Raw genomic sequence first — 27113 nt, forward strand, 5'->3', positions numbered from 1 at the left:
AGGTGGTTCCATCATGCTGTGGGGCTGTGTGGCCAGTACAGGTACTGGGAATCTTGTTAAAGTTGAAGGTCACATGGATTGCAGTGAATATCAGCAGATTCTTTAGAACAATGTTCATGAATCAGTGACAAAGCTGCTCCGGGGCTGGATCTTTCAACAAAACAATGACCCTAAACACTGCTCAAAATCTACTAAGGCATTCATGCAGAGGAACAAGTACAATGTTCTGGAATGGCCATCTCAGTCCCCAGACCTGAATATTATTGAAAATCTGTGGTGTGATTTTAAGCAGGCTGTCCATGCTCGGAAACCAACAAACCTGAGATGTTTTGTAAAGAAGAATGGTCCAAAATACCTTCATCCAGATTCCAGACTCTCACTGGAAGCTATAGGAAGCATTTAGAGGCTGTTATTTCTGCAAAAGGAGGATCTACTAAATACTGATGTATTTTTTCTGTTGGGGTGCCCAAATTTATGCACCTGTCTAATTTTGTTTAAAGAATTATTGCAGACTTTCTGTAACTCCTATGAACTTTCACTTCTCAAATATCAATGTAGCCAGTGCTTCCCACTGTAGCCAAGTGCTTGCTCACAGGGGGTCGTTTTGACCGTTGGGGTTTTACATAATTATTGTATGGCCTTGCCTTACAATATAAAGTGCCTTGGGGCAACTGTTTGTTGTGATTTGGCGCTATATAAAAAAATTGATTGATTGATTGATTGAATGTGTTCGTCTGCTATATGATATGAGGTCTGTCCATAAAGTATCGGACCTTTTTATTTTTTTCAAAAACTATATGGATTTGAATCACGTGTGATTGCATGAGCCAAGCTTGAACCTTCGTGCTCATGTGTGAGTTTTTCCACGCCTGTCGGTTGCGTCATTCGCCTGTGGGCAGGCTTTGAGTGAGCACTGGTCCACCCCTCCCGTCGGATTTCTTTTGTCTGAGAACTTGTTGAGAGACTGCCGCTTTGCTCCATGAATTTTTTTTCAGAAACTGTTAGAGACAGGCAGTTGGAAACCATTCGATAGATTCAGTTGGATATCGGTGAAGATTCTGTCGGCGTCACGTGGATTTAAGATGTGCGGAAGATTTTGCGCGTCGGCACGAAGCAGCTCAGGACGCAAAAAAAACACCTCCGTCTTGGAAGTCTCACAGGACATGTTGTGGCATGTCCAGCTGTTACACAGTTTCTCGGATACCCACTCGACTGAAAGCCATCGAAAGCCGTCTGAATCTTCTGAATGGTTTCCAACACGGAAGTGTTTTTTTTTGCTGCGCGTCCAGAGCGGCTCCGTGCCGACGTGCGAAATCCTCCGCACGTCTTTCATTACAAAATCTCCTGTAACAGTGGAATGTGCCACAAAAGTGCTATGTCCAGCTCTCCTGCCATTTCTGTGGTAGTCACATGATGTCCCGGATTAACACAGCATTCAGTTTAGAAATGATCTGGTCGATCCAGTCTGTCGATGGTCGCTCGGCGCGCCGCGCGCCCTCCGCCGCTGTGGGCCGTCTTTAAAAAGGTTTTAACAGTCCATAATCCGCGTGACGCCGACAGAATCTTCACTGATATCCAACTGAATCTATCGAATGGTTTCCAACTGGCTGTCTCTAACAGTTTCTGAAAAAAATTTCATGGAGCAAAGTGACAGTCTCTCAGCAAGTTGTCAGACAAAAGAAATCCGACGGGAGGGGTGGACCAGTGTTCACTCAAAGCCTGCCCACAGGCGAATGATGCAACCGACAGGCGTGAAAAAAACTCACGCATGCGCATGAAGGTTCAAGCTTGGCTGATGCAATCACACGTGATTAAAGTCCATATAGTTTTTGAAAAAAATAAAAAGGTCCGTTACTTTATGGACAGACCTCGTAAATTGCAACACATTCTATAAAAAATAAAAAGTAAGAGGAAAGTATCGCCAGTCATATCAGACGGTGAGTGGAGTGAATCATCACATCACCAACAAACACTAATTTTCGTTTCTTCTGTTTGCAGAATATTATGTGAACAGTTTGCATTTTACCGGCATTATTTCTGTGTGGCCATCCTCTGCATCAAACACGTACTCCTGTTAAAAGAACAGTTACAAAACAACAACGTTGGACAAAGAAGAAACATGTGCACTCGTTGGACTCATTATAAAAACACCATCAGCGTCCACAGACCATGTTGTAGGCATCCTCTCTGGTGTAGGTGAAGAGATCTTCATCTCCCTCCCTCATGTGTCGCGTCTCCTCCTCAGCCTTCAGCTGCTGCAGCTCCCAGCCTCTCTTCAGACCTTCTAAACGATCCTGAGAAAAGAGAAAATCCCAAATATATCAACTTTATTCACACTTTTTCCAAGACATTTCCAGAATAGATAACAGGGCATTGTTATTATTAAAATGTGGGAAATAAATCACTCATGTTGAAAGTACAGAAATTATTACGATGGTAAACTTCCACCAGAAGACTCTTCAGGCATTTTAGAACAACGAGATCATGCTGACCTCGTTCTAAAATGAGAGTGAACTCTGCAGGGTCGCAAACGATCGACACAAACTCTGCAGGGTCGCAAACGATCGACACGAACTCTGCAGGGTCGCAAACGATCGACACGAACTCTGCAGGGCCGCAAACGATCGACACGAACTCTGCAGGGCCGCAAACGATCGACACGAACTCTGCAGGGCCGCAAACGATCGACACGAACTCTGCAGGGCCGCAAACGATCGACACGAACTCTGCAGGGCCGCAAACGATCGACACGAACTCTGCAGGGCCGCAAACGATCGACACGACCTCTGGAGGGCCGCAAACGATCGACACGAACTCTGCAGGGCCGCAAACGATCGACACGAACTCTGCAGGGCCGCAAACGATCGACACGAACTCTGCAGGGCCGCAAACGATCGACACGAACTCTGCAGGGCCGCAAACGATCGACACGACCTCTGGAGGTCCGCAAACGATCGACACGAACTCTGCAGGGCCGCAAACGATCGACACGAACTCTGCAGGGCCGCAAACGATCGACACGACCTCTGGAGGTCCGCAAACGATTGACATGAAATCGGCAGGTATGTACACAAGGCTGTGAAAACTCTGCGGATCTGAGGAATTTAACAGATTTCATCATGGGGGTGACTGTAAGCGTGATCGTCACTGAGTTTTTAAAATGCCTATCACAAAACTTTTTTTTTTACGACATAATGCAAGTTTCATAAGTCTGCAGACACTGATCTGTATAAGAGCTACAAGTCACTGTCCTCGGATCCACAGAACTCCGCAGACAAAAATTCCTCACTCAAAGCATGGCTGTAACGACAGTTGTCGTAAAGCAGGACTGGTTGGTTGCTATGGCGATGCTGTGTGACTGCTGCTAAATGTAGCATGTGGACATCGGATACTTTTAGAGCTATCAACTTCTTAAAAGAAGACTTTCGTGGCATGTCTGTGTTATGGCGCAGCGTCAGCAGCGGGAAGATAGCGAGAAAGACGGTTTGAAAAAGTTTAATAAGGACTCAAGAATTCATGGAATGGCGCTGACTTGAATTAAATTCATGAACACATCGGAAAGCTTAAAGAAATGGGAAAAGTGAACTGCATCTTGTGCCGTAAGAATTTTTCTCTCCCTGGAAAATAAACATGTGCTGTTCAAACAGGATTTCAGACAAGATTGTGACTTTTTTAATTAATCTCGACTATCTTTCATTTAAAAAAAAACAATGTGGCTTTGAATGGATTTACAGGAATTCACACTATAAGTGACTTTTTTTTTTTACTATAATGTATGTTAATGATAATTTACAATGATTTTCAAAATATTCTACAATCTTTAGCTGTGGTTTTTGAAATGCTTTAACAGTCTTTTCAGTGGATTTCATGCAGTTTAATTGTACTGAGTTAATGCATAACTTGGTTTACAATTAAAAGGAAAATCATTCCAGGACCTACTTCCACGTGATATTCTGTTATTTCAACATGATCATTGACAGGTCAAATAAAAGGTGATATTTAATGATCTGGGATCATTTAAATATGCACTTCTTTTGAGATGTTTTCTTCCAGGAGATCTTGAAAATGTATCATTTTCATTTCACAGCCCTGTGTAAATGATCAACATAAAATCTGGAGGTCTGTAAATGATTGTCATGAAATGTCTAAGTACATAAATTATCTACACAAAATCTGCAGGTACAACCCCAATTCCAGTGAAGTTGGGACACTGTGTGAAATGTAAATAAAAACAGAATACGATTTGCAAATCCTCTTCAACCTATATTCAATTGTATACACCACAAAGACAAGATATTTAAGATAAGACTTTATTGATTTCACAGTGGAGAAATTCACATGTTACTTCACTAATTGTGAGTGTCATGATTGGGTATAAAAAGATCATCCCCAAAAGTCTCAGCCGTTCACAAGCAAAGATGAGGTGAGGATCACCACTTTGTGAACAACTGCATGAAAAAATAGTTAAACAGTTTAAGAACCATGTTTCTCAATGTTCAATTGCAAGTTATTTAGGGACTCCATCATCTACAGTCCATAATATAATCAGAAGACTCAAAGAATCTGGAGAACTTTCAACATGTAAGCGGCAAGGCTGAAAACCAACATTGAATGCCCGTGTGACCTTTGATCCCTCAGGCGGCACCACATTAAAAACCGACATCATTGTGTAAAGGATCTTACCACGTGGGCTCAGGAACACTTAAGAAAACCATTGTCAGTTAACACAGTTCGTCACTACATCTACAAGTGCAAGTTAAAACTCTACCATGCAAAGTGAAAGCCAAACATCGACAACATCCAGAAACGCCGCCACCTTCTCTGGGCCTGAGCTCATTTGAAATGGACAGACGCTAAGTGGAAAAGTGTGGTGTGGTCTGATGAGTCCACATTTCACATTGTTTTTGGAAATCATGGACGTCGTGTCCTCTGGACAAAAGAGGAAAAAGACCATCCAGATTGTTACCAGCACAAAGTTCAAAAGCCAGCATCTGTGATGGTATGGGGGTGTGTTAGTGCCCATGGCATGGACAACTTACACATCTGTGATGGCACCATCAATGCTGAAAGGTACATCCAGGTTTTGGAGCAACACATGCTGCCATCCAAGCAACGTCTTTTTCAGGGACGTCCCTGCTTATTTCAGCAAGACAATGCCAAGCCACATTCTGCACGTGTTACAACAGCGTGGCTTCGTAGTAAAAGAGTGCAGGTACTAGACTGGCCTGTCTGCAGTCCAGACCTGTCGCCCACTGAAAATATGTGGCGCATTATGAAGCGCAAAATACAACAACGGAGACCCCGGACTGTTGAACAACTGAAGTCGTACAACAAGCAAGAATGGGAAAGAATTCCACCTACAAAGCTTCAACAATTAGTGTCCTCAGTTCCCAAACGCTTATTGAGTGTTGTTAGAAGGAAAGGTGATGTAACACAGTGGGAAACATACCACTGTCCCAGCTTTTTAGAAACATGCTGCAGGCATCCATTTCAAAATGAGCAAATATTTGCAGAAAAACAATAAAGTTTATCAGTTTGAACATTAAATATCTTGTCTTTGTGGTGTATTCAATTGAATATAGGCTGAAGAGGATTTGAAAATCATTGGATTCTGTTTTTATTTACATTTTACACAACGTCCCAACTTCGTTGGAATTGGGGTTGTACATAAATGATTCACATGAAATCTGGAGGCACATAAGTTACCTTGACAGCACCTTCGTCGTCGCTGACATGAAGATACTCCAGGTAATGTAGGGCATACCTCTCAATTGGTGTTAGCTGGTTAAGAAATGAGCAAAATGCAATAATTCATTAATAATGACACACCAACTTAAGATCTGCAATCAAGATGACAAAATTATTCCACTGTTACACCACACTAGTAGTTTATGTGTTGAGTTGTAGCAAACCTTTGTGTTTCATCCAAATCCACTAACCAATATTTAAAAAAATACAATACAAAGATTTAATTCACAGACATGCATAAAAAAAATATAAATAAATAAATACAAATCTGTAGCTGTCAATTTTGTGCGTTTTGACTTTGAGTTGTTCAATCTATCTTATTTATCTCATCAATATTAACAACAATATTTCTTGTTCGAAGAAACTCAGCCACATGGGGTGTGCAGCCAGTACATTCTGAGTGCTGGTCCCAAGCCCGGATAAATGAGGAGGGTTGCGTCAGGAAGGGCATCCGGTGTAAAACAAGCCAACCCAACTATGCAGACTAAGAATCAAATTTCCATACTGGATCGGTCGGGTTAATAACGTCTGCCACCGGTGCTGTTGCCCAACAGGGTGCCGGTGGAAATTGGGCTACTGCTGGGTGAAGACGACGAAGAAGAGGAGGAGAACATTTCCACAAACAGCAGGAGAAGAAGAAAACTAGAAGGGTAGAAATGAGAGTGGGGACTTTGAATGTTGGTAGTATGACTGGTAAAGGGAGAGAGCTGGCTGATATGATGGAGAGGAGAAAGGTAGACATATTGTGTGTGCAAGAGACCAAGTGGAAGGGAAGTAAGAGCAGGAGCATCGGCGGTGGGTACAAGTTGTTGTACCATGGTGAGGACAGGAAGAGAAATGGTGTTGGGGTCATTTTAAAGGAAGAGTATGTTAAAAGTGTGTTGGAGGTTAAGCGAGTGTCTGACAGGGTGATGAGTGTGAAGTTGGAAATTGAAGGGGTGATGATGAATATCATCAGTGCATATGCCCCACAGGTAGGTTGTGAGATGAAGGAGAAAGAAGATTTCTGGAGTGAGTTAAATGAGGTTGTGGAGAGTGTGCCCAAGCATGAAAGAGTGGTGATAGGAGTGGACTTCAATGGGCATGTTGGCAAAGGGAACAGAGGTGATGAGGAAGTAATGGATAGATATGTATCAAAGATAGGAATGGGGAAGGACAGATGGTTGTTGATTTTGCAAAAAGGATGGAAATGGCTGTGGTGAACACCAACAGTAGTGTTCAGAATAACAGTAGTGCTACAACCCGTGGCAATAATTATGGAATCACCGGCCTCAGAGGATGTTCATTCAGTTGTTTAATTTTGTAGAAAAAAAAAGCAGATCACAGACATGACACAAAACTAAAGTCATTTCAAATGCCAACTTTCTGGCTTTAAGAAACACTTATAAGAAATCAAGAAAAAAAAAATTTGTGGCAGTCAGTAACGGTTACTTTTTTAGACCAAGCAGAGGGAAAAACAAATATGGAATCACTCAATTCTGAGGAATAAATTATGGAATCACCCTGTAAATTTTCATCCCCAAAACTAACACCTGCATCAAATCAGATCTGCTCGTTAGTCAGCATCTAAAAAGGAGTCATCACACCTTGAAGAGCTGTTGCACCAAGTGGACTGACATGAATCATGGCTCCAACACGAGAGATGTCAATTGAAACAAAGGAGAGGATTATCAAACTCTTAAAAGAGGGTAAATCATCACGCAATGTTGCAAAAGATGTTGGTTGTTCACAGTCAGCTGTGTCTAAACTCTGAACCAAATACAAACAACATGGGAAGGTTGTTAAAGGCAAACATACTGGTAGACCAAGGAAGACATCAAAGCGTCAAGACAGAAAACTCAAAGCAATTATGTCTCAAAAATCGAAAATGCACAACAAAACAAATGAGGAACGAATGGGAGGAAACTGGAGTCAACGTCTGTGACCGAACTGTAAGAAACCACCTAAAGGAAATGGGTTTTACATACAGAAAAGCTAAATGAAAGCCATCATTAACACCTAAACAGAAAAAAACAAGGTTACAATGGGCTAAGGAAAAGCAATCGTGACTGTGGATGACTGGATGTAAGTCATATTCAGTGATGAATCTCAAATCTGCATTGGGCAAGGTGATGATGCTGGAACTTTTGTTTGGTGCCGTTCCAATGAGATTTATAAAGATGACTGCCTGAGGAGAACATGTAAATTTCCACAGTCATTGATGATATGGGGCTGCATGTCAGGTAAAGGCACTGGGGAGATGGCTGTCATTACATCATCAATAAATGCACAAGTTTACGTTGATATTTTGGACACTTTTCTTATCCCATCAATTGAAAGGATGTTTGGGGATGTTGAAATCATTTTTCAAGATGATAATGCATCTTGCCATAGAGCAAAAACTGTGAAAACATTCCTTGCAAAAAGACACATAGGGTCAATGTCATGGCCTGCAAATAGTCCGGATCTTAATCCAATTGAAAATCTTTGGTGGAAGTTGAAGAAAATGGTCCATGACAAGGCTCCAACCTGCAAAGCTGATCTGGCAACAGCAATCAGATAAAGTTGGAGCCAGATTGATGAAGAGTACTGTTTGTCACTCATTAAGTCCATGACTCAGAGACTGCAAGCTGTTAAAAAAGCCAGAGGTGGTGCAACAAAATACTAGTGATGTGTTGGAGCGTTCTTTTGTTTTTCATGATTCCATAATTTTTTCCTCAGAATTCAGTGATTCCATTTTTTTTTCCCTCTGCTTGGTCTAAAAAAGTAACCGTTACTGACTGCCACAATTATTTTTTTTTCCTGATTTCTTATAGTGTTTCTTAAAGCCAGAAAGTTGCCATTTGAAATGACTTTAGTTTTGTGTCATGTCTGTGATCTGCTTTTTTTCTACAAAATTAAACAACTGAATGAACATCTTCCGAGGCCGGTGATTCCATCATTTCTGCCAGGGGTTGTAATAGCCCAATTTCATAGCCTTAAGAGTGTGCATATCATGAATGCTTGGTCTTGTTGGATTTGTGAGAATCTACTGGTACCTTGTTTCCCATGTAACAATAATATACTCAAAACCTGGATTAATCTTTTTAGTCACATAGCACTACTATTATTCTGAAAAGGCATATTACGAGCTGTACAAGAAGTTGAATAGTAAGGAAGGAGAAAAGGACTTGTACTGATTGGCCAGACAAAGGGACAGAGCTGGAAAGGATGTGCAGCAGGTTAGGGTGGTAAAAGATGCACATGGTAATGTGCTGACAAGTGAGGAGTGTGTGCTGAGAAGGTGGACGGAATATTTTGAAGAGCTGATGAATGAAGAAAATGAGTGAGAGAAAAGGCTGGATGATGTGGTGAGAGTAAATCAGGAAGTACAAGAGATTAGCAAGGAAGAAGTGAGGGCTGCTATGAAGAGGATGAAGAGTGGAAAGGCAGTTGGTCCAGATGACATCCCAGTGGAGGCATGGCAATGTCTAGGAGAGATGGCAGTAGAGTTTCTAACCAGATTGTTTAATTAAAATCTTGGAAAGTGAGAGGATGCCTGAGGAGTGGAGATGAAGTGTGCTGGTTCCTATTTTCAAGAACAAGGGTGATGTGCAGAGCTGCAGTAACTACAGAGGCATAAAGTTGATCAGCCACAGCACGAAGTTATGGGAAAGAGGAGTAGAAGCTAGGCTTAGAAAACAGGTGAAGATCTGTGAGTAGCAATATGGTTTCATGCCGAGAAAGAGCACTACAGATGCAATGTTTGCTCTGAGAATACTATTGGAGAAGTACAGAGAAGGCCAGAAAGAGTTACATTGTGTGTTTGTGGACTTAGAAAAAGCTTATGATAGGGTGCCAAGAGAAGAGCTTTGGTATTGTATGAGGAAGTCTGGAGTGGCAGAGAAGTATGTTAGGGTAGTGCAGGACATGTACAAGAATAGTGTGACAGCGGTGAGATGCGCAGTCGGAATGACAGACTCATTCAAGGTGGAGGTGGGATTACACCAAGGATCAGCTCCCCATGGACTATGATGTTTGCAGATGACATTGTGATCTGTAGTGAGAGTAGAGAGCAAGTTGAGTCTAGTCTGGAGAGGTGGAGATATGCTTTGGAGAGAAGGGGAATGAAAGTCAGTAGAAGCAAGACTGAGTACATGTGTGTGAATGAAAGGGAGCCCAGTGGAATAGTGCAGTTACAAGGAGTAGAAGTGGCGAAAGTAGATGAGTTTAAATATTTGGGGTCAACTGTTCAAAATAATGGAGAGTGTGGTAGAGAGGTGAAGAAGAGAGTGCAGGCAGGGTGGAGTGGGTGGAGAAAGGTGGCAGGAGTGATTTGTGACCAAAGAATATCAGCAAGAGTGAAGGAGAAAGTTTACAAGACAGTAGTGAGACCAGCTATGTTGGACGGTTTAGAGACGGTGGCACTAACAACAAGACAGGAGGCGGAGCTGGAGGTGGCAGAGCTGAAGATGTTGAGATTCTCTTTGGGAGTGACAAGAATGAACAAGATTAAGAATGAACATATCACAGGGACAGCTCAGGTGGGACGGTTTGGAGACAAAGTCAGAGAGGCGAGATTGAGATGGTTTGGACGTGCAGAGGAGGGACCCAGCGTATATAGGGAGAAGGATGCTGAGGATGGAGCCACCAGGCAGGAGGAGAAGAGGGAGGACAAACAGGAGGTTTATGGATGTGCTGAGGGAGGACATGCAGATGGTTGGTGTGACAGAGGAAGACACAGAGGACAGGGTGAGATGGAAACGATTGACCTGCTGTGGCGACCCCTAATGGAAACAGCTGAAAGACAAAAGATTTCTTGTTCAAAGAACCTGTGCTATTTAACCTCCATCATATCTGACCAGTAGATGTCAGTATACTCTGGTGAGCTGCTTCAAGTCATTAAGGTTTTGGTGAAGTCATCAGCTGTCAATCAGGTGTGAGGGTGTCGGTGTTGATGGTTAAACAGGACTTCAACTTGCTGCAGCCGATGCCACTGTGTGCCGGATTTTTAATTTTCTTTGGTCAACTTTCCCTTTTTTACCAGTTAACGGTGCGTTATGGCTCGCTGTCCCTGGATTTACTGTGTGTGGTGGTGAGGTGCTCCGAGCTGTGGCTGTGTGAATGGAAGATATGCTGATAAATGATGTGAATTAAAAACATGTGTTTTGGTGCAACATTAACATGCAAGCCAGCTCAGAATGAAACACACCGATACCAAACACGCGGATATGGACCATGGTCAGAGTGCGAGGGTGTTCTGTGGTAACCATGATCATACAAATAAATGCTTCAGATTTTTACGCTGTACTTTCTCTCCTGAACACCAGTTGTAGTTCAGGGTTTGTGAGGTTCTGAAGGTTGATTCTGAGGTTGCTGTGATATGGCTCAGCTACCTGATCCATTAAGGCATTAAGCTCCTCGATCTGAGAAGACTCCTCTTTGGCCTGCATCTGTGCCTCTTGTTCTTCTTCTGAGGCCTCCTTTTGAAGTAATGCCTCCTCCTTCAGCTGCTGGTTCTCCTCGTCCTCCGTGACCTCTGCTGGCAGGGAGTCCAAGTTGATGCTGCGGAGAGCCTGGATGTAGGGTCTAGCTACTCGGGGAGAGATAGCCTCAGAGGCCGATGGCTCCTGGTGAAGCACAACAAACTCCTCCACCTTCTCCCCCGAACCTCCTTCCACCTCAAACAGATCATGGATTGTCCGCTAGAAACACAGCACAGAGTTATTAGCACAAGAGCTACAGGACAAAAACTCTGGAAACTGCTGTCATAAAAGAGCACCAGACATTGTTGTTGGTATTGTTTTCTGTTTGCTACACGTATCTGAAACTCAAAACACCATGATGGACATTATTTGAGAGTACATAGTGTCCACCTAAAGATCTGTAGTGTACGTGTGTACACACACACACACACACACACACACACACACACACACACACACACACACACACACACACACACACACACACACACACACACACACACACACACACACACACACACACACACACACACACACACACACACACACAGACGTTTGGACACGTTCAAATACCTGTACCCTTTTCTTCAACAGCCATGTCTTTGTAATGTGTGCAGAAAGTCGTTTTACATTGTCTTGTTGAAAAATACATGGACATCCCTGCAAAAGACGTCCTGAAGGCATCATACAGTTGTGCTCACAAGTTTAAAAACCCTGGCAGAATTTTAGATATTTTGGCCATTTGTCAGAGAATATGAATGAAAACAAAAACCTTTGTTTTCCACTCATGGTTAGTGGTTGAGTGAAGCCATTTATTGTCAAACAACTGTGTTTACTCTGTTTAAATCATAATCACAATAGAAATTACCCTGATCAAAGTTTTACATTCCTTGGTGATTTTGGCCTGATGACATGCACACAAGATGACAAAAACGGGTCTGAATGGCTACAAAAGGTAACCATCCTCATCTGTGTGCTCATAATCAGTGCATGTGTGTATAAAAGGTCAGTGAGTTTCTGGGCTCCTGACAGACCCTTGCATCTTTCATCCAGTTCTGCACTGACCTAACCATCCTCATCTGTGTGCTCATAATCAGTGCATGTGTGTATAAAAGGTCAGTGAGTTTCTGGGCTCCTGACAGACCCTTGCATCTTTCATCCAGTTCTGCACTGACCTTTCCTGTTTCTTAGTCATAGGGAAGGCAAAAGAATTGTCAAAGAAAAGGTAATTGAAGTGTAGAAAACAGGAAGGGATATAAAAAGATAATCCAAGGGACTGAGAATACCAATCAGCAATGTTCAAACTCTGACTCTAATGCAATTACATTTGTTCCGTGAATCTGATTGGTTAACGTGTGAGATTTCAGACCATAAAATATCGAGTTGACGGTGGCAAAATATTTGACCATTTCACATTTGATATATTTCTCCGCGCCCTGACAGCTTTACTATGCAGGTGTCAATAATGGCGGTGTCAGCTGAGAACACAGAAACTAGTGCAGCAACGACTATGCAGAAATAAGTGGAATTAATGGATTTAACTGGACTGACTGATGGATTTACAGTGGATTTAACTCAATGCATCTCATGAGATTGAAAATCTGTGGGTCTGCTCACAGAATTTCCAGTTTGGCATGAAGATGCTGTTGCTATGTTTAGCTTTGACGAGCTGACCACACCCTTTAACAATGATTTGTTGACTGAATTTCTTTTAGAGAAATTAAACCATGCAAACGATGGAATTGCATTAGAATGGGCATAATCTTGTTATGTCTGATGATTTGCAGATGTTCATGCTGGATGTCATAGGTATTAAAGGCATTGGTTTGAATCATATTTGTCTAATAGATTACAGTTTGTTCATGTAAATGGGGAATCTTCTTCACAGACTAAAGTTAATTATGGAGTTCCACAAGGTTCTGTGCTAGGACCAATTTTATTCACTTTATACATGCTTCCCTTGGGCAGTATTATTAGACGGTATTGCTTAAATTTTCATTGTTACGCAGATGATACCCAGCTTTATCTATCCATGAAGCCAGAGGATACACACCAATTAGCTAAACTGCAGGATTGTCTTACAGACATAAAGACATGGATGACCTCTAATTTCCTGCTTTTAAACTCAGATAAAACTGAAGTTATTGTACTTGGCCCCACAAATCTTAGAAGCATGGTGTCTAACCAGATCGTTACTCTGGATGGCATTTCCCTGATCTCTAGTAATACTGTGAGAAATCTTGGAGTTATTTTTGATCAGGATATGTCATTCAAAGCGCATATTAAACAAATATGTAGGACTGCCTTTTTGCATTTACGCAATATCTCTAAAATCAGAAAGGTCTTGTCTCAGAGTGATGCTGAAAAACTAATTCATGCATTTGTTTCCTCTAGGCTGGACTATTGTAATTCATTATTATCAGGTTGTCCTAAAAGTTCCCTAAAAAGCCTTCAGTTGGTTCAGAATGCTGCAGCTAGAGTACTGACGGGGACTAGCAGGAGAGAGCATATCTCACCCGTGTTGGCCTCCCTTCATTGGCTTCCTGTTAATGCTAGAATAGAATTTAAAATTCTTCTTCTTACTTATAAGGTTTTGAATAATCAGGTCCCATCTTATCTTAGGGACCTCGTAGTACCATATTACCCCATTAGAGCGCTTCGCTCTCAGACTGCGGGCTTACTTGTAGTTCCTAGGGTTTGTAGGAGTGGAATGGGAGGCAGAGCCTTCAGCTTTCAGGCTCCTCTCCTGTGGAACCAGCTCCCAATTCAGATCAGGGAGACAGATACCCTCTCTACTTTTAAGATTAGGCTTAAAACTTTCCTTTTCGCTAAGGCTTATAGTTAGGGCTGGATCGGGTGACCCTGGACCATCCCTTGGTTATGTTGCTTTAGATGTAGACTGTGTTTCATAATTATTGTATGGCCTTGCCTTGCAATGTGGAGCGCCTTGGGGCAACTGTTTGTTGTGATTTGGCGCTATACAAGAAAAAAGTTGATTGACTGATTGATTGATTACGGTCGCAAATAATTGTTTTATTGGCTCCGCTAACGCATCATAGGAAAACTCCTTTTTACTCAATTTGCGACTATAAAATTCAGCATGAATGTCCGCAAATCATCAGACACAACAGGGTTATTCCCTAATTAAGAAGTGGAAAATGAGGGATGCTGTTGGAACCAAACCATGGTCAGGCAGACCAACAAAAATTTCAGCAACTGCCAGGAAAATTGTTCAGGATGCAAAGAAAAACCCACAAATAATGTCAGCTGAAACACAGGACTTGAAGAAAAATGGACTGCATGGTTGAGTCGCCAGAAGTAGAATGCCTTGATTAGGGATGGGTATTGATAAGATTTTAATCGATATTGATACCATTATCAATTCCGCTTATCGATCCAATTCCTTATCAATTCCCTTATTGATACCTCTTGTGAATTTTCTGTGTACTAAAAGTAGGCTTTACAGGTTTTCTATGTCAACATTTCATTGAGTCTTAAAGTAAATCAAATTAAAACTGGTCACTGGATCCTTAAACTCGACATAAATAAATTCTACATGGTGAATCCTTGATCTCTGGACTTGCATAGAAATAAACAAAATCTGTAGCTTTTGTCAAAAGCATTTCCTTTCAGACATTATTGGCAACCATCTGAGCTGAGCTCAGATGGTTGTGCTGCACGTCAGGATGTAATTCATAAAGAATGCAGGACGTCTCATTTTGGGAAGAAAAAAAATGTTTTAGTCGATTGTAGTTTATTGTCTGTATTACAGCGTTGGGAAAGAGGTGTCATTTTATTTAAAGCGGCAATTTGTTTTGAAGTTATTAATTCAGACTGGACTCTGTCTGTCATACAATGATGTGCATGACAGTTTTAAAGTTCTGTGTCTCTGGATTTTGCTTTATTCTGGACTAATTTGACCCCCAACAAGTTTTTCCTTTCTTCAATCATCACCTCCAAATCAAAGGTAAGCTGTACAAGTTCCTCTTTTAGCGACTTTGTGCTAATGTGACACGGACTTTTCGGATCCATTTGTAATCAGCGTGCACACTGTAAAAACTATTATAATTTGATGGCAGACAAAGGTTTGAAAGGAGAAAAAGTGTCAAATCACAGCCTTTTGTGTCTGATTTAATAGGTACACATCAGGCTGCAGGTCTGAATCTGAACACAGTCTGAAAAAAATTAACGGTCAGGCTTTTAATCAAGGAAATGACTCCGGTCCCACTTTCCTCAAATCGGCGAGTGTCAGAGTGCTGAACTTTAATTTGTACCTCTGTTACTGTGCACATCCAGATTGCTTGAGGGTTTTTAATGGAAATACATTGCGATCGGACGGGACATTTTATCCGATGTGAGCGAAAAATCCATTGTACAAAATATGTTATACACGGTGTTTATTACAAGGAAAACAATACAAAAACGTTGGGACTTTTTTGTCCAGTGACTGCAAATATCCGGTTTACAGTGGAGGAAACAAGTATGTGATCCCCCACTGATTTTGAAAGTTTGCACACTGACAAATAATTAAAGAGTCTATGATTTTTATGGTAGCTTTATTTTAACAGTGATAGAAAGACTATATATATATATATATATATATATATATATATATATATATGTGTGTGTGTGTGTAAAACCATCAGCAATGTTGACTCCCACAGACCACTGACATACTCCTAATCTCAGTGAAGTCGTTAAATGCATTAAAGACACCTGTCCCAAATTCTCAGCTGTATAAAAAGCCACCTGCCCACAGACTCAGTGACACTCCAACATCTCCACCATGGGCAAGACCAAAGAACTGTCTAAAGATGTCAGGGACAAAATTGTTGACCTACACAAGGCTGGGATGGGCTACAAAACCTTATGGTTTTGTAGCCCATCAGAAGGTGACAACTGTTGGTGCAATTATTCAGAAGTGGAAGAAGTACAACATGACTGTTAATCGACCTAGGCTGGGGGCTCCATGCAAGATGTCACCTCGTGGGGTCTCAATGATCATGAGAAAGGTTAGTGATCAGCGTAGAACTACATGGGGGGAGCTGGTTAATGATCTCAAGGCAGCTGGGACCACAGTCACCAAGAAAACCATTGGTAATACACTGAGACGCAATGGTTTAAAATCCTGCAGTGCGTGCAAGGTCCCTCTGCTCAAGAATGCTCATGTCTAGGCCCACCTCAAGTTTGCCAATGAACATATTAATGACTCAGAGAGACTGGGAGAAGGTGCTGAGGTCAGATGAGACCAAAATCGAGCTCTTTGGCCTCAACTCAATGTGTTCGGAGGAAGAGAAATAATGAATATGACCCCAAGAACACCATCCCCACCGAGCATGGCGGTGGAAGCATTATGCTTTGGGGTTATTTCTCTTCGAAGGGGACAGGTCGACTTCACCGCATTGACGGGAAGATGAACGGGGTCATGCACTGCAAAATCATGGGTGACAACCTCCTTGTCTCTGCCAGGACACTGAAAATAGGTCATGGATGGGTCTTCCAGCATGATACGACCCAAAACATACAGCCAAGGTAACAAAGGAGTGGCTCCATAAGAAGCACATCAAGGTCATGGAATGGCCTTGCCAGTCTTCTGACCTCAATCCTATAGAAAATCTATGGAGAGAGCTGAAGCTTCAAGTTTCCAAACGCCAGCTTCAAATCCTCCATGTTTTGGAGATGATCTGCAGAGAGGAGTGGACTAAAATTACTCCTTATGTGCGCCAACCTAGTAAGCAACTATAAGAAACATTTGACTGCTGTGCTTGCCAACAAGGGTTTAGCCATCAAGTATTAAATCATGTTTTGCTAGGAAGTCAAGTACTTATTTCCCTCAATGAAATGCAAATTAATTTTTATTTTTCATTTCATGTAATTTTCTAGATTTTTTATATTCTTTGTATCACTGTGCAAATAACACGAGAGTAACGAATGTAACTACGGTTCTATGAATTCCGGATGACAGCCAGAGGGCGGTGCTTTAGCACCTGGATAACTACATGTGCGCAGCACAGAGGTCGAGAATATATACCAACAAAGTCACGCCATTGAATGTGACCTGGGTGACGTCACTGGTTGTCTTTATATACCAGACGTACCCAGCGCTCGCTTCTTTTCGGAATGAACTCGCAAGACTGAGTGACAAGCAACTCTGGCGGTCATCCGGAATTCATAGAACCGTAGTTACATTCGTAACTCTCGTTCTATTTCATTCCTCCTGACCGCCAGAAGGCGGTGCTTTAGCACCTGGATGACTTAATACCAACAAGGTCACGAAGAGTCACACTCACCTCGCATCAGCAGTGGGGAGGGGAGGCAGACAAACCGCCGAAGTCACCGCAGGAGGAGCAGCCACATTCAGTCTGTAATAGTGGGCGAAGGTACAGGACGAAGCCCACGTAGCAGAAGCACAAATATCACTCAAAGGGACACCACTCAGTGCAGCCCAGGAGGTGGACACCCCTCTGGTGGAATGGCATGTAACCTTAGGAGGCTGAAGACCTCTGGACCTGTATACTTGTAAAATGGCATCCACGACCCAATGCGAGAGTCGCTGCTTTGAGACAGCACAGCCTCTTTTGTGATCACCGTAACACACAAACAGGGCATCCATTTTCCGGATCCCGGCAGACGCACTAATGTACTGCTTCAACATTCGGACAGGACACAGGGAACCTGAAACAGATAATCCTGGATCAGAATGCTGGGCATACACAGCCAAGGAAACTGGCTGGTTAACATGAAAAGTTGAAATTCTCTTGGGTAAAAAGGACGGATTAGGTCACAGCGTAAGCCCAGATCCGTCAGAATTTGCAAACAGTCCCCAGCGACTGATAGGGCATGGAGCTCTCCCACCCGCTTAGCTGAAGACAGTGCAAGTAGAAAGGCAGTCTTCACTGACACCCATTTAAGAACAGCACTTTCAACTGGTTCGAAAGGGGATAAGATTAAACCCTCCAGGACTAGAGGAAGGTCCCATGAAGGTACGCGTGCAAGCCTAGGCGGCCGCAAACGTAGAGCACCTTTCAAAATACGACACACTAAGAGGTGTGAACCCACTGACCGGCCGTCAACGTAGATTGCAGCAACATAAACCTTCAAGGTAGCGACAGAAAGTCCTTTCTCCAGCAGTTCTTGTAAATATTTGAGGAGAATAGGCACAGGGCAATGCTCCAGGTCTAACTTTTGTTTCTCACACCACCGCGCAAACAGCTTCCATCTGTTGTCATACAAAGCCCTGGTAGAAGCAGCATGTGAATTAAGGCCAGAATGGAGAAACCAGCAGCACCCTGTGGCTGCTCTGATCTATCCTGTGCAGTGTCAACATCAGCAGCGGGAGAGGAGGGAAGGCATAAAGGAGGCAATCCGGCCACGGGTGAGCCAATGCATCCTGCCCCAGCGGGCTGTCTGGTCCCAAGAGGGAGTACCACCGTGGGCAATGTGTCGAGGTGCTTGAAGCGAAAAGGTCCACTTCCACTGCACCATATTTCTGCCAGATCATTTGGACCACAATCGGGTTCAGTCTCCACTCTCCCGGTGGTGGTTTCTGTCTGGAGAGTAAATCCGCTGCGCTGTTCTGTACGCCGGGCAGATGAACTGCTCTGACACTTTGAAGGTGAGGCAACATCGTCCACGCTCTGCAGGGATGGCGATGCAGTCATAGTCAGGGAGTTGATGGCAATGCCGATGAAGGTCGTTTGTTGACTGGGAACAAGAGAACTCTTTGCAAAGTTCACTGTGAGTCCTAAATGAGAGACATGGTTCAGTAGAAGAGCTGTGTCGTTGTGCGCCTGCTCCTGAGTCGGAGCGCAGACAGGCCAATCGTCTAAGTAGGGTAGGATTCTTAATCCAAGAGCTTGCAGTGGGGCTAGTGCTGCAGCCATACATCTGGTAAATGTACGAGGGGCAAGAGAGAGGCCGAAAGGAAGCACCCTGAACTGGTATGCCTGACCTTCGAAAGCAAAGCGGAGAAACTGCCTGTGATGAGGCGCCACTGGCACATGGAAATAGGCGTCTTTTAAGTCGACACTTGTGAACCAGTCTCCTGGTGTGATAGTTTGAAGGACGTCTACTGTGCGGAGCATGTGAAACTGCAGCACTCTGATATAACGATTCAGACGTCGGAGATCGAGGATAGGAGGAAAGCCGCCATCCTTCTTTGGAACAAGTAAGTAAATTGAACAGAACCCCCTGAGCTGGTCTGAACTGTGAACTGGCTCTATGGCCCCCTTCTCCAGGAGTTCCAAAATCTCCCGTTGTAGGGCAGCAAACTGCACCGAGTCGGAAACAACAGTCATCCTCACCCCACTGAACTTTGGAGGACGACATCTGAACTGAATTCTGTAACCTTCGAACAAGGTTGAAATGACCCATGGGTCTTGAACTTGAGCCTCCCAGTGGCTGAGTTGATTTCGTGAAAAACGGCTGGGGGCCAAACATTGGCAGTCAGACCCGACCACCTTTTACTCACATCCCTGAGGACCTCTGGGCGCGATTACTCTGAAGTTCTGTGAAGTTCTCGGGGGTCTGCCCGTAGGCTCACGAAAAGCAGGCTGCTGGGAGAGCTGGCCCTCAACTGCAAAAGCACGTGCAGCTCTGGGAGTCGGCGGAAGCCTGGATGTAGAGTGAAAAGCTGTAGCACGTCTGACTGGCTGAGGTCTGGAAGACCGGTGTAGGTCAACAAACTGTTGCCGAGATTTACTAGCCTCAACAGCATGCTCCAAAGTTTGTTGGGCCGCAGGTCCAAATACTTGGCCTGGAAGAACCGGCAGCGAACGGAGTGTGCCTCTGCAGGATTGGGACGGGGGGACTGCGCAAGACACACCTGACGTCTAGTGATGGTAAGGGTTGACATCAGTCTGCCAAGCTCTCTGGACATATAAGCAAAGGTTTGGAGTGAGGCATCACTAAGACTTTGCGTAGCATCATCAGCCTCTGCCTCCCTCAAAGCCTTTGAGAGGGCAAGGGCTAAATGGGACAGTGAGTTGCCTAGGCGACCGTTGCGAGCAGCTATGTCATAGCTTTTGGTGAGGAGGTCATCAGTGACCCTACACTGAGGACGTGGGCAGCGGGCATCCGGCCGAGCAGCATCAGCTGGAGCCACAACCAGGTTCGCAATAATGCTGTCAACGGCGGGCATACGGTTCAGACCATACTGCACCGAATCACACAGAGCTAAGGGCTCTGCAGTCCTGTGATAGATGGGTCAATGATTTGGGGTCCGCCCAACATTGGTGGAGCTCCTCGATATATGGTTGTGAAACTGGAACGTTGAACTCAGGCTTCTGAGTGACTTTGAAAAAGGCACTTGAAGCAGTGGTTTCTGCAGGGGGATTGTCAACTCCAAGCCTGGATAAAGCCAACTGAACAGCTTGCTTGACAAAGGATAGTCCAGGTCCGGTTTGCGCCATGGACTCTGCCTCAGAGGTATGAGAGCCCACTAATGAATGGCTTGGAGAAAGACCCCTCTCATCCTCATCCTCCACACAGTTTATATCACTTGTCATGTACAAGGAATCAGTTGCAGCAATAGACACGACATCTTCCTCCTGCTGAGTAACTACATTGGTTTGATCAGCCTCATTAGGGACAACAGGAACTGTCACTGCATCCTTAGGCTGTAGATTCAGAAGCAAGGACTTAATCTGAGCAAACTCAGAAGTCAACGTTTGACCTTTTCAGCCAAAGCATGGTCATGAGTAACCTTCTTAGCAGAAGGGGCTCCTGCATGTGGGCGTTTACGGCGCTTTGGTTCCTTCCTGGGGCTGGAGGCCAAAGTCGCACTAGACATTCCACTTTCCAATGCCGCAAGTCTAGCAGATCTCTCTGCCAGTGGCATGCTGGCACAATTAAGGCAGGCATCGCCAGTCAGGGTTTCCCTCAGGTGTCCGATCCCAAGACACGAGGGGCAAAACATATGTCCATCATCTGGGCTCAAGGGAGCCAAACAGGTACTACAGCCATGCAACAAAGGCCCTGTCAACATTGTGGACTGCGTGCAGATGTCTAACGCAAGCCCTGATTGTTACAAATGGAAAGACAAAGCGTGAATCACACAGTGTAAATAGTAACACGAGGCACGGAGCGTGAAGCACTCACAGCCGCCGACTCGACACGAGGCACGGAGCGTGAAGTACTCACAGCCGCCGACTCGACACGAGGCACGGAGCGTGAAGCACTCCAGCCGCAGACTCGACACGAGGCACGGAGCGTGAAGCACTCCAGCCGCAGACTCGGCACAAGGCACGGAGCGTGAAGCACTCACAGCCGCAGACTCGACACGAGGCACGGAGCGTGAAGCACTCACAGCCGCAGACTCGACACGAGGCACGGAGCGTGAAACACTCACAGTGTAAAACCTAATACAAGGCCCAGAGTGTGAAACACTCACAGCCACAGTAATAACACGATGCACACAGCCAAAAAACTCACAGCCCAAGTGCTAAATCACTTAGAGCAACGACGACAACACTAGCTGCTAGCGGAGCAGTTAAACTTAGCAAATGGCGGCAGTGCAGACGAAGTACTTCAAGGAGTGGAAAACACTCACGGCAAGCCCAACACAGTACACTATACTGGTTTTGATACACACACTACCACGTAGTTAACGGGGTTAGTGACACAACTAAACAAATAGCCAGCTTTCGTCGAAACAACACAGCTAATGTGCACACAGAAAAATACCCAGCAGGGCAGTGGCAAAGGCAAGCAGCCGGCGTTTAGGAAGGTGTACTCACGACAGGCGTCAGTCAAAGAATACAAAAACGGTGAAGCCGTGTCTCGCAGCCTCTGGAGGACGTGTGCAGTGCACGTAGCTCCAACCGAAGGTGGGTTGCGAGGCTACAAGCAAGAGCGGCAATTGCAGCTAAATGCGTTCTCAACCTCTAAGAATGCGAGAATGTAGAAAAGAAGCGAGCGCTGGGTGCGTCTGGTATATAAAGACAACCAGTGACGTCACCCAGGTCACATTCAATGGCGTGACTTTGTTGGTATATATTCTCGACCTCTGTGCTGCGCACATGTAGTTATCCAGGTGCTAAAGCACCGCCCTCTGGCGGTCAGGAGGAATGAAATAGAACTACCATAAAAGTCACAGACTGTTTAATTATTTGTCAGTGTGCAAACTTTCAAAATCAGCAGGGGATCACATACTTATTTCCTCCAATGTATGCAATGACGGTTTTGGTGAGTTTTACTGTACATGGGACTGAACAATAAATTTACCTCTCAAAACTTTAACGATGAAGTTGCTTCCCTCCCACACAGCTGACTTTACAGTTGTATGTTAAAGTTTGGGCCCCCTGATGATTTGCATGATTTTCCTTTATAAATCATTGGTTGGTTGGATCAGCAATTTCAGTTAAATATATCATATAGCAGACAAACACAGTTATATTTGAGAAGTGAAATGACGTTTATAGGAGTTACAGAAAGTGTGCAATAATTCTTTTAACAAAATTAGGCAGGTGCATAAATGTGGGCACCTCAACAGAAAAATACATCAATATTTACTAGATCCTCCGTTTGCAGAAATAACAGCCTCAAAATGCTTCCTATAGCTTCCAATGAGAGTCTGGATTCTGGGTGTAGGTATTTTGGACCATTCTTCTTCCATTAGGTCTCTCTCTTCTAAGTCCCTGTTGGTAAATGATATAATAATTGATCAACATATTGATTTATTCTGCCTTACAGAAACCTGGTTACAGCAGGATGAATATGTTAGTTTAAATGAGTCAACACCCCCGAGTCACACTAACTGTCAGAATGCTTGTAGCACGGGCCGTGGCGGAGGATTAGCAGCAATCTTCCATTCCAGCTTATTAATTAATCAAAAACCTAGACAGAGCTTTAATTCATTTGAAAGCTTGTCTCTTAGTCTTGTCCATCCAAATTGGAAGTCCCAAAAACCAGTTTTATTTGTTGTTATCTATCGTCCACCTGGTCGTTACTGTGAGTTTCTCTGTGAATTTTCAGACCTTTTGTCTGACTTAGTGCTTAGCTCAGATAAGATAATTATAGTGGGCGATTTTAACATCCACACAGATGCTGAGAATGACAGCCTCAACACTGCATTTAATCTATTATTAGACTCTATTGGCTTTGCTCAAAAAGTAAATGAGTCCACCCACCACTTTAATCATATCTTAGATCTTGTTCTGACTTATGGTATGGAAATAGAAGACTTAACAGTATTCCCTGAAAACTCCCTTCTGTCTGATCATTTTTTAATAACATTTACATTTACCCTGATGGACTACCCTGCAGTGGGGAATAAGTTTCATTACACTAGAAGTCTTTCAGAAAGCGCTGTAACTAGGTTTAAGGATATGATTCCTTCTTTATGTTCTCTAATGTCATATACCAACACAGAGCAGAGTAGCTACCTAAACTCTGTAAGGGAGTTAGAGTATCTCGTCAATAGTTTTACATCCTCTTTGAAGACAACTTTGGATGCTGTAGCTCCTCTGAAAAAGAGAGCTTTAAATCAGAAGTGTCTGACTCCGTGGTATAACTCACAAACTCGTAGCTTAAAGCAGATAACCCGTAAGTTGGAGAGGAAATGGCGTCTCACTAATTTAGAAGATCTTCACTTAGCCTGGAAAAAGAGTTTGTTGCTCTATAAAAAAGCCCTCCGTAAAGCTAGGACATCTTTCTACTCATCACTAAGAATAACCCCAGGTTTCTTTTCAGCACTGTAGCCAGGCTGACAAAGAGTCAGAGCTCTATTGAGCTGAGTATTCCATTAACTTTAACTAGTAATGACTTCATGACTTTCTTTGCTAACAAAATTTTGACTATTAGAGAAAAAATTACTCATAACCATCCCAAAGATGTATCGTTATCTTTGGCTTTCAGTGATGCCGGTATTTGGTTAGACTCTTTCTCTCCGATTGTTCTGAGTTATTTTCATTAGTTACTTCATCCAAACCATCAACATGTTTATCAGACCCCATTCCTGCCAGGCTGCTCAAGGAAGTCCTACCATTATTTAATGCTCCAATCTTAAATATGATCAATCTATCTTTGTTAGTTGGTTATGTACCACAGGCCTTTAAGGTGGCAGTAATTAAACCATTGCTTAAAAAGCCATCACTTGACCCAGCTATCTTAGCTAATTATAGGCCAATCTCCAACCTTCCTTTTCTCTCAAAGATTCTTGAGAGGGTAGTTGTAAAACAGCTAACTGATCACCTGCAGAGGAATGGTCTATTTGAAGAGTTTCAGTCAGGTTTTTAGAATTCATCATAGTACAGAAACAGCATTAGTGAAGGTTACAAATGATCTTCTTATGGCTTCGGACAGCGGACTTATCTCTGTGCTTGTTCTGTTGGACCTCAGTGCTGCTTTTGATACTGTTGACCATAAAATTTTATTACAGAGATTAGAGCATGTCATAGGTATTAAAGGCACTGTGCTGCGGTGGTTTGAATCATATTTGTCTAATAGATTACAGTTTGTTCATGTAAATGGGGAATCTTCTTCACAGACTAAAGTTAATTATGGAGTTCCACAAGGTTCTGTGCTAGGACCAATTTTATTCACTTTATACATGCTTCCCTTAGGCAGTATTATTAGACGGTATTGCTTAAATTTTCATTGTTACGCAGATGATACCCAGCTTTATCTATCCATGAAGCCAGAGGATACACACCAATTAGCTAAACTGCAGGATTGTCTTACAGACATAAAGACATGGATGACCTCTAATTTCCTGCTTTTAAACTCAGATAAAACTGAAGTTATTGTACTTGGCCCCACAAATCTTAGAAACATGGTGTCTAACCAGATCGTTACTCTGGATGGCATTTCCCTGATCTCTAGTAATACTGTGAGAAATCTTGGAGTCATTTTTGATCAGGATATGTCATTCAAAGCGCATATTAAACAAATATGTAGGACTGCCTTTTTGCATTTACGCAATATCTCTAAAATCAGAAAGGTCTTGTCTCAGAGTGATGCTGAAAAACTAATTCATGCATTTATTTCCTCTAGGCTGGACTATTGTAATTCATTATTATCAGGTTGTCCTAAAAGTTCCCTAAAAAGCCTTCAGTTGGTTCAGAATGCTGCAGCTAGAGTACTGACGGGGACTAGCAGGAGAGAGCATATCTCACCCGTGTTGGCCTCTCTTCATTGGCTTCCTGTTAATTCTAGAATAGAATTTAAAATTCTTCTTCTTACTTATAAGGTTTTGAATAATCAGGTCCCATCTTATCTTAGGGACCTCGTAGTACCATATTACCCCATTAGAGCGCTTCGCTCTCAGACTGCGGGCTTACTTGTAGTTCCTAGGGTTTGTAGGAGTAGAATGGGAGGCAGAGCCTTCAGCTTTCAGGCTCCTCTCCTGCGGAACCAGCTCCCAATTCAGATCAGGGAGACAGACACCCTCTCTACTTTTAAGATTAGGCTTAAAACTTTCCTTTTCGCTAAGGCTTATAGTTAGGGCTGGATCGGGTGACCCTGGACCATCCCTTGGTTATGCTGCTTTAGACGTAGATTGTGGGGGGGTTCCCATGATGCACTGTTTCTTTCTCTTTTTGCTCCGTATGCATCACTCTGCATTTAATCATTAGTGATCGATCTCTGCCCCCCTTCACGGCATGTCTTTTTCCTGGTTCTTTCCCTCAGCCCCAACCAGTCTCAGCAGAAGACTGCCCCTCCCTGAGCCTGGTTCTGCTGGAGGTTTCTTCCTGGTAAAAGGGAGTTTTTCCTTCCCACTGTGGCCAAGTGCTTGCTCATAGGGGGTCGTTTTGACCGTTGGGGTTTTTCATAATTATTGTATGGCCCTGCCTTACAATATGGAGCGCCTTGGGGCAACTGTTTGTTGTGATTTGGCGCTATATAAGAAAAAAGTTGATTGAAAGTTGATTGATTGACAAAACATCTCAGGTTTGTTGGTTTCCGAGCATGGACAGCCCGCTTAAAATCACACCACAGATTTTCAATAATATTCAGGTCTGGGGACTGAGATGGCCATTCCAGAACATTGTACTTGTTCCTATGCATGAATGCCTTAGTAGATTTTGAGCAGTGTTTAGGGTCATTGTTTTGTTGAAAGATCCAGCCCCGGAGCAACTTTGTCACTGATTCATGAACATTGTTCTCAAGAATCTGCTGATATTGACTGGAATCCATGTGACCCTCAACTTTAACAAGATTCCCAGTACCTGCACTGGTCACACAGCCCCACAGCATGATGGAATCACCTCCAAATTTTACTGTAGGTAGCAAGTGTTTTTCTTGGAATACTGTGTTCTTTTTCAACCATGCATACTGCCCCTTGTTATGTCCAAATAACTAAATTTTAGTTTTATCAGTCCACAGCACCTTATTCCAAAATGAAGTTGGCTTGTCCAAATGTGCTTTAGCTTACCTGAAGCGACTGTGTGGCGTGTACGCAGAAAAGGCTTCCTCTGCATTACAGCATCATACAGCATCTCTTTGTGCAAAGTGGGCTGCATAGTTGAACGATGCACAGAGACACTATCTGCAGCGAGATCATGTTGTAGGTCTTTGGAACAGGTCTGTGGGTTGACTATGACTGTTCTCACCATCCTTCACTTCAGCTTATCTGAGATTTTTCTTGGCCTGCCACTTCAGGCCTTAACTAGTACTGTGCCTGTGGTCTTCCATTTCCTCACTATGTTCCTCAGTGGAAACTGATAGTTGAAATCTCTGAGATAGCTTTTTGTATCCTTCCCCTAAACCATGATGTTGAACAATCTTTGTTTTCAGGTCATTTGAGAGTAGAGGCTCCCATGTTGCCACTCATTAGAAGAGATGCAAAAAGGGGAAACATTTGCAAATGGCCACCTTAAACACCCTTTCTCATGACTGGATTCACCTGTGTAAGGAGGTCAAGGGTCAATGAGCTTACCAAACTAATTTTGTGTTCCAATAATTAGTGCTAAATGTATTCAA

At 43.4% G+C, this 27113-nt stretch overlaps 1 protein-coding gene across 2 annotated transcripts in view; it reads right to left on the bottom strand.

Annotated features, from left to right (window-relative positions):
* ep400 (E1A binding protein p400) overlaps window positions 1-27113 on the bottom strand; it is a 231378-nt gene that overhangs the window by 50960 nt on the left and 153305 nt on the right. For both annotated transcript variants that reach the window (XM_034169641.1, XM_034169640.1), the window contains 4 exons: window positions 11103-11411; window positions 5707-5781; window positions 2169-2294; window positions 2027-2071 (listed from right to left, as the gene is read on the bottom strand). In XM_034169641.1, the coding sequence (XP_034025532.1) occupies window positions 2027-2071; window positions 2169-2294; window positions 5707-5781; window positions 11103-11411 (555 nt within the window). The remainder of the gene's footprint in view (window positions 1-2026; window positions 2072-2168; window positions 2295-5706; window positions 5782-11102; window positions 11412-27113) is intronic.

This window comes from Thalassophryne amazonica, chromosome 5 (genome assembly GCF_902500255.1).
Source record: "Thalassophryne amazonica chromosome 5, fThaAma1.1, whole genome shotgun sequence".
NCBI classification, from domain to species: Eukaryota; Metazoa; Chordata; class Actinopteri; order Batrachoidiformes; family Batrachoididae; genus Thalassophryne; species Thalassophryne amazonica.